The following is a 7,858-nucleotide window of genomic DNA, read 5'->3' as shown; positions in this document are numbered from 1 at the left end:
TCGTGCCCCCGTGGGTAGCCCGGGCCCCTGGATACCTGAGCGTGGGCCCGATGCAGGCCGTGTCGGTGCTCTCGATCTCTCGCAGGATCCGCTCGTGTTCCGCCGCTGTCTCCAGGCTCTCCGCCTCCGCCATCTTACCCCGCTCCATAGACTGGGGCGCCCCGCAGCGTGTCCTCCCCCTTCAGCTCCACTCACCTGACGCTCCCACTCTCACCCCCAGGTTCCCGAGCCCCCTCAGTCTCCGGCTGCCCGCAGGACGACCCCTCCCTCAGGCTAGACACGCCCCCTTGCGTCACCGCGTCCGCCGACGTTCCACGCAATACCCTCTGGGATTCGTAGTTCTCTGGGCGATGCTAGGCTGGATTCCGCTCATATACACATTAAGTCCACAAATACGCGTGGAAAGCCGCACTTTACACCAGCAACAAGTAACGACTGCTTATGAGACGGTGATCTAGTCAGGCACTGGCCCTAATCCTACAAATTCTTGTTTAAGACCCTTGCCCCAAAGTTCAAAAGCTCTACAGGTTCGAAAAATAAGAAAGGATAAAATTAAATTAAATTAAATTAAAAATAATTAATATAATTAATGTAATATAATATATAAAAAGAAAGAAAAATAAGAAAGGACTAACTAGGTTTCTGTGGACAACTTTCTTACAAGATGGGAGGTTGGGAATCGGGGAGGGAAAGCTAAAGAAACCCAAAGTAAGCGATAGGGTAGAATGTAAAAAAGAGAGATAAGGTAGACTGTGGCTGTAAGCCAGTCCAGAGCATCAGGCCCAGAAATCTCTTGCAGGTGTGAAGGATTCATAGCCTGGGCCCAGAGGTTTAAAGGCGTGTCTGGAAGGTATGAGGAAATCTCAAAAAGCCAGCAAGAACTTTATTTGCTCTATGTAGAGAAGTCGTAATAAGAGGTGGGGCTGGAAAAGTACTTTGGAGAGAAATACTGGGCTGAGAAATGTGTACTTTATTCTAATGACTCTACTGATCCAATGACCAATTGTATCAGAAGCGCCTAGAAACTTTTGTTTTTAATGCTGATTAAAGGTCCTACATTAGGACATTCTGGTCCACACATCTGCATTTCATAAACTCCCCAGATTAGAATTTTAAAATCATATTTATTGGTCAATGCTTGAATTTTTACATAACACAAATGAGAATCCACTGAAGGTTTTTAAGAATAGTGACTGAACAAAAATAAATCCAGAGACAAATGGCTGGGGAGGTGGGGGAGGTGGGGTTAGAGATCAACCAAAGGACTTGTATGCATGCATATTAGCATAACCAATGGACACAGACACTGGGGCGGTGGGGGCTTGCCCTCAGGGGTGGGAATGGCTGGGGGGGGGTGTCAATCGTGGAAAAAGGAGACATATGTACAACTTTAGACAATAAAAATAAATTAATTTTAAAAAAAGGGAGGAGAGAAGAGAAAAGAAAAGAAAAAAGAAAAGAAAAGAAAACCAAAGTAATATTTGGTACTAAAATAATATTTTCCTATTCCTATCATTTTCAGTGATTTCTGGATTTATAAAATAGATGTTGATAATTGAGGATACTTATGTAGTTCAACTCCAAATAAAAATCACTGAAATACAAAAAAAAAGAAGAAGAAAAAGAATAATGATACAACCAGAACCTTGGCATTAAGAAATTTGATCAAAAGCAAGTATGCAATGTGAGCAGAAATAGAAAATCTGCCAGCAGGGAAATGTTATACAAAATGTTAAAGCCTAAACCAGGGAAGTGGCAATGGAAATGAAAAAGAATGGACAAATAGGAAATACATTTAAAAGCAGAATTGGCATGAGTTGTTAGATATGGGAAAGGAGGCCCTTGGATATTACTCTGAGGTTTGAAGCAGAGTCACTGGGAGAATTGTGTTGCCATCAACAATAGCAACAACAACAACAACAAAAGGCATGTAAGAATTAAACTAGAAGTTGAGGCTAAATAATTTGTACTATAGCCATACTATAGATTATTATGCAATCATTGAAGAGAAAGAGAAAAGACTCTACTATATTCGGATACGAAACTGTCTTCCAATTGTAGTGTTAAGTGAAAAAGCAAGGCATGAAACGTCTTCATTTGTTTTATTAAAAGAGTAAATATTATATGCTTACATATATATAAAATATTATAAATACATCAAATATTTCTGAAAGGATACCCAGGAGGCTAACAGTTGTGGCAGCAAGGAGAGGGATTGGAAGCAAGGGGCCTGAAGTAGGAAGAAGGCAGTTTCTTTTTTTGTTTTGTTTTGTTTTAATTTCTTTATTGATTAAGGTATTACATATGTGTCCTTACCGCCCCCCCCCCAATTGCTCCCCCACTCCGGAAGAAGGTAGTTTTAAATTATGTATTTATTTTGGAATTCTTTCTTTTGTGCATGTATTACTTTCTCAATAAAAGTATTGAGTCGGTATTAACTAAAAATAAATTTTAAAAATAAACAAACCAATAGTGAAGAGACTGGGTTACAAGTCCTGGTTTGCCAGGTATTGAGTAAGTTGCTAAACCTGTCTGTGTCTAGATCATCTCTGGTTGTCCTCATTTTATTTCATTACTTATGTTTAAACCATTCCAGATGGATGTAGGAAGGGTACAGAGAGTATGGAGCCTTTCATATTTATAAAGATCTCTTGAAATACATGGCAGAGGGTCCCTTCAGTTACCCATTTTAGCATCTCAATCAGCAAAAAGCGTTCTGTCCAAGTCAAGAAGCAGATGGATGTGTAGATCAGATACATAGAGAAGTGGTTAAACTAGCTTCTGCTACTTTCAGCAGTTCTTTTGAGCCCCACAGAGGCCAGAGATCTCACATATTACCAACAAGTGTGTGTGAGTCTGGAGTAACTCCAATAGGAAAGCCCCAGTAAAGATGGCCCGCCTTCTAAATACAAAAACTGTAAATAAGGTCAGTGTGGAATGGACCAAAAAAGCACTAGGCTTGGAGTCAGGCTGCCTTTCATGCTGGTCCGGCATGAGTAGTTAAAATGTTGAGCACTTCCTGTGTGCCAGGCACAACACACAAAGTAAGCACTTCACATACAGCATTAAATCCTTACAGCCATCATTTGCAACAAATACTAAGTATCTCATTTCACAGATGAGAATGTTAAGAGAATTGGTAATACCTCAAGTCTCACAGCTAGTAAATGATGAAGCTGGTATTCAAACCCAGGTCCATCTGATCCCAAGGCCCGTTTCCTGATCATTGGGCCATACTGCCCCGTCCATACCCTCCATTGCCAATTTATAGTGTGAGCTTCAGCTAATCATTCTGCCTCTAAACATCTGCTTCTACATTAGTATAATTTATTATATCACTTTTCAGACCCCTTCCAAATGGTTTTGAAGACCTCATCTCAAAACTACCTCTTTCCACTTACTTTATTTATTATTTTTTTAAAATATATTTTATTGATTTTTTTACAGAGAGGAAGGGAGAGGGATAGAGAGTTAGAAACTTCGGTCAGCTGCCTCCTGCACACTCCTACTGGGTATGTGCCTGCAACCAAGACATATGCCCTTGACCAGAATCGAACCTGGGACCCTTAAGTCCGCAGGCCGATGTTCTATCCACTGAGCCAAACCTGTTAGGGCATCTTTCCACTTACTTTAAATGAAGTTCTTTTCTCTTTTCCTGCATCTGTAGATTCACAGCAGGGGTGGGGAACCTTTTCTCTGCCAAGGGCCATTTGGATATGTATCACATCATTTTCGGGCCACACAAAATTATCTACTTAAAAATTATCCTGCTATATTTGATCAAACATGTAATTAACTCACCCCTAATGCCTTGGCAGGGCCAGACCAAATGACTTTGTGGGCCTGATACGACCCGCAGGGGGCTGGACGTTTCCCACCCCTGATTTACATTGTCAACATTCTCAATATTCCCACCATGGCAACTTCTAAACTGTTATTCCAAAACCCAAATTTCTCAACTCCCCTTTGAAATCTAGGTCAGCAGGTTGTGCTGTGGCCATCTGCTAATGCTCATATTCCTCAGAAACTTCCCCACTTGGCTCACAGTTATTTCCTCTCCACTTCATTCTCTGCCGTCATCCTGAAGCACTTCAACATCAACCTGGATAATCCACCCAACACCTGACCTCATGTATCCCAACTACCCCAGCCATGTTCCTCATTCCACACAGGTAATACCTTCATTTGTGGCCACACTTTTTCCCTACCATTCGGCCTTACCCAGAAGACCACAAACTCTGACATTCCTCTCTCTGCCTTTTTCCATACACCAGTTCATCTGCCTAATTTCTCTGGGAACCACACATTGTTCTATGTAATCTATTGGCACCTTTTCCCTTTTATGTTGGATTTTTTTTTTCCAGCCAAGCTTCCAATTCAGAGAGATTTGAGTTTGATTCCTGGCTTTTCCATTCATCAGTAGGGTAATTTGGGTGTTATGTGGGTTCCGTAAGCTGCAGTTTTCTTATATATAAAATAGTGTTTATAATATACTAGAGGCCCGGTGCATGAAATTCGTGCACAGGAGGTGGAAGGGGTCCCTCAGCCTGACCTGCACCCTCTCGCAATCTGGGACCACTGGCTCCTATCCGCTCACCTGTCTGCCTGCCTGATTGCTCCTAACCCCTCTGCCTGCCTGCCTGATCACCCCTAACTGCTCGACTGCCTGTCTGCCTGATTGCTTCTAACAGCCTCTGCCTCAGCCTCTGCCACCACAGCTTCGACGGGAGGGACAGCCAGAAGGTCATTCGGCTGTCTGGTCTAATTAGCATATTATGCTTTTATTATTACAGATGCCTTAGGCAGCTATAAGAATTAGAAATAACTAATGTAAGCACAGAACTTGGCAGAATAAATGTTACCTGCTATCCACCGCGTGTACTCCTATGAGTCATCAATTTGACTAAGCCTTCCCTACTCTTTAGAATCCTTTTACATCTTGACCTTCACCACACCCATATTGACAATTCCTCCCCCTTCTATTGTAATGGAGAAAGAAGACTTCGACCATAGCAACTAGCTCCAGGGCACATTTGAGTTGCTCAATATCATTTCAGCCCTGAGGGCTGCTGACCCATTCTTTGACTTCTGTTCCTTCTCACAGCATCCATGTGCAATCCTTTGCTCTCTACTTAAGATCCCAACCCTGCTCCCATCCTTCTCACTCGCAGAAGATACCTTCACATTCAAAGGACCACCACCTATTATTAAAACCTTATTTTCCCTCCCCTTTACCATCTTTTTCATCCAACTCCTTGGCATCTCCTATGTAAGAATGGGGATCTCTATCACTTTCCAAAGTCAACTTCTCCCCTGGGAAAAGTTCACACAATTATCTCTCTTCCCTCTTACAGGTTCAGTCTTTCCTTCTTTGCTTTATCTTAGTCAGTAAAAATAGCCAACAGGCACATGAAAAAATGTTAAATATCAGTAATTGTCAAAGAAACGCAAATCAAAACCACAATGAGATATAACTTTATACCTGTTAGAATGGCTATCATCAAAAAGACAAATGAACCCTAGCTGGTTCAGTTCAGTGGATAGATCACCCGCCTGTGGACTGAAGGATCCCAGGTTTGATTCCAGTCAAGGGCACATGCCTGGGTTGTGGGCTACATCCCCAGTGGGGGCGTGTAGGAGGCACCCAACCAATAATTCTCTCATCATTGATGTTTCTATCTCTTTCTCCCTCTCCCTTCTTCTCTGAAATCAATAAAATATATGTTTTATAAAAAAGACAAATGATGTGTCTTATCAAAGACAAAATAATTGGCAAAGATGTGGAGACAAGGGAACTTTGTGCACAGTTTGTGGGATAATAAATTGGTGCAGCCACTATGAAAAACGGTGTAAAGGTTCCTCAAAAAATTAAAAACAAAACTACCACATAATCCAGCAATCCCACTTCTGGGTATTTATCCAAAGGAAATGAAAAAGGAACTCAAAGAAATTATCTGCACTCCCATGTTGATTGAAGCATTATTCACAATAGCCAAGACATGGAAACAACCTAAGTATCCAACAACAGATAAATGGATAAAGAAGATATTAGATGATAGATAGATAGATAGATAGATAGATGAATATTATTCAGCCAGGGGAAAGAAGGAAATCCTGGCATTTGCAACAACATGGATTAAAATTGAGGGCATTATGGTAAGTGAAAAAAGTCAGTTAGAGAAAGACACACTGTATGATATCACTTCTAATGGAATCTAAAATGGCCAAACTCATAGAAACAGTAGAGTGGAGGTTACCAGAGGATTGGGGGATGGAAGAAATAGGGAGATGTTGGTTAAAGGGTACAAACTTCCAGGTATGAGTAAATTCTGGGGATATACAGCATGGTCATTTCAACTAATAATGCTGTATTTTATATGTGAGAGTTGCTGTGACAGTAGATCTTAAATGTTCTCACCACACACACACAAAAATGTAAATATGTGATATAATGGAGGTGTTAGTTAAAGCTATAGTGGTCATTGTTTTTGCAATATATAACTGAACCAAATTTTCAGTTTATGTATCTTAAACTGATACATTGTAATATGTCAATTATATCTCAATAAAGTTGGGGGGAAATTAAAAATTTTTTTAAATCTCTCTTCTCAACCTTGCTTCTCTGAGCTATTCCAGTTCTTTCCATTCCCTTCATTATTTGGAAATGTATTTTACACTCACTCTTTCTCTTTACCTACCACTTGTTCCTTAAATGTCTTAACTTCTGAGAAACAGCTTTTCACAGGTGATCTTAAGCTTTCTAACCACCAAATCCAAAGGCATGTTGCAGTCATCATTTACCTGATCTCTATCCATTACTTGACAAGTGTTGCCCCCAAACACTGAATGGAGACAGGAAACAGAAAGAGAAAGGGAGTGGTCCTCCTTTCATACCTTTATCCCAAGTCTTCACGAAATATTAGTGAGCAGGCCTAGCTGACTACCTGTATATAGTTCATTAGATTATTTTTCCCAGCTCTTCACTCTTCCATGTGACTTTGCAGTTCCTCCCACTACAAGCTGAGTGCATTTCTCTGACCCTTGACTTTGGGTTCAGCCATATATCTTGATTTGGCTAATGGGAGAGACAAGCAGAGGTCTGAAATGTACATACCAGATTGGGCTTACTCTTTTGCCTTTCTGGCATCACAATGAGAAAAACATGCCTAACAAAGCCCACTGGTCCAGTAAAAATGAAAGATATGGGGCAAAGCTACCCAACCACTCTACAAACCGCAGCCTGAAGCAGAGCCCCTCCACCCCAGCTGACCACAAACTCCAAAATGAGAACTGAATACTTTTTGTTATAAGCCATTGCCTTTTGGGCTGATAGGCTTTATTGTAACAATAGCTATCTAGTACACTCTGCCTTCTTTCATAAAAGTTTCTCTTCCCTTAGCTTCTGGGACAGGCAACAATTCTGGATTACTCCTTCCGTGCTTATATCTTCTTAACTTTCTTCACCATTTTTTTTTACTCTGTCTACTTAGTTGGTCCTCTTCTCAACCCCCTTTTATAGCCACTTCATGATGTCTCCCTGAGTGATCTCATTTTATTCCATGTAGGAGGGGCATATAGGAGGGGCATGTAGTAGGCAGCCAATCAATGATTCTCTCTCATCATTAATATTTATATTTCTCCTCCCTTCCTCTCTGAAACCAATAAAAATATTTTAAAATAAATCAATTAACCATAAAAGTAAAAACTTGTTTCTAGACATTCAAGTATATTCTATTGAGCCTTATATCTAGTCTTACGACACTACAGCACTATCTTGATTAATGTATCTTTGTGTTAAGTTTTTATATTATGAAGGGTAAATCCTCTAACTGTTCTTTTTCAGGGTTGTTCATATTTC

The 7,858-nt window shown here is 40.6% G+C and overlaps 1 protein-coding gene across 3 annotated transcripts in view; it reads right to left on the bottom strand.

Moving 5' to 3' along the window:
• Nucleotides 1–7,858, bottom strand: part of EXOC6B (exocyst complex component 6B) — a 521,374-nt gene that overhangs the window by 498,140 nt on the left and 15,376 nt on the right. For 2 of the 3 annotated variants that reach the window (XM_006775278.2, XM_006775279.2), the window contains exon 1: nucleotides 36–280. The exons of the other annotated variant lie outside the window; for it this stretch is intronic. In XM_006775278.2, coding sequence (XP_006775341.1) covers nucleotides 36–148 — 113 coding nt within the window. In that variant the 5' untranslated portion in view covers nucleotides 149–280. Of the gene's footprint in view, nucleotides 1–35; nucleotides 281–7,858 lie in introns of those variants that run through there. 3 annotated transcript variants of the gene reach the window in all.

The sequence above is a fragment of the Myotis davidii genome, unplaced genomic scaffold, assembly GCF_000327345.1.
Source record: "Myotis davidii unplaced genomic scaffold, ASM32734v1 scaffold247, whole genome shotgun sequence".
Taxonomy (NCBI): Eukaryota; Metazoa; Chordata; class Mammalia; order Chiroptera; family Vespertilionidae; genus Myotis; species Myotis davidii.
Note: the sequence above shows the minus strand (reverse complement) of the source record. Positions and strands in the feature narration are given on the sequence as shown.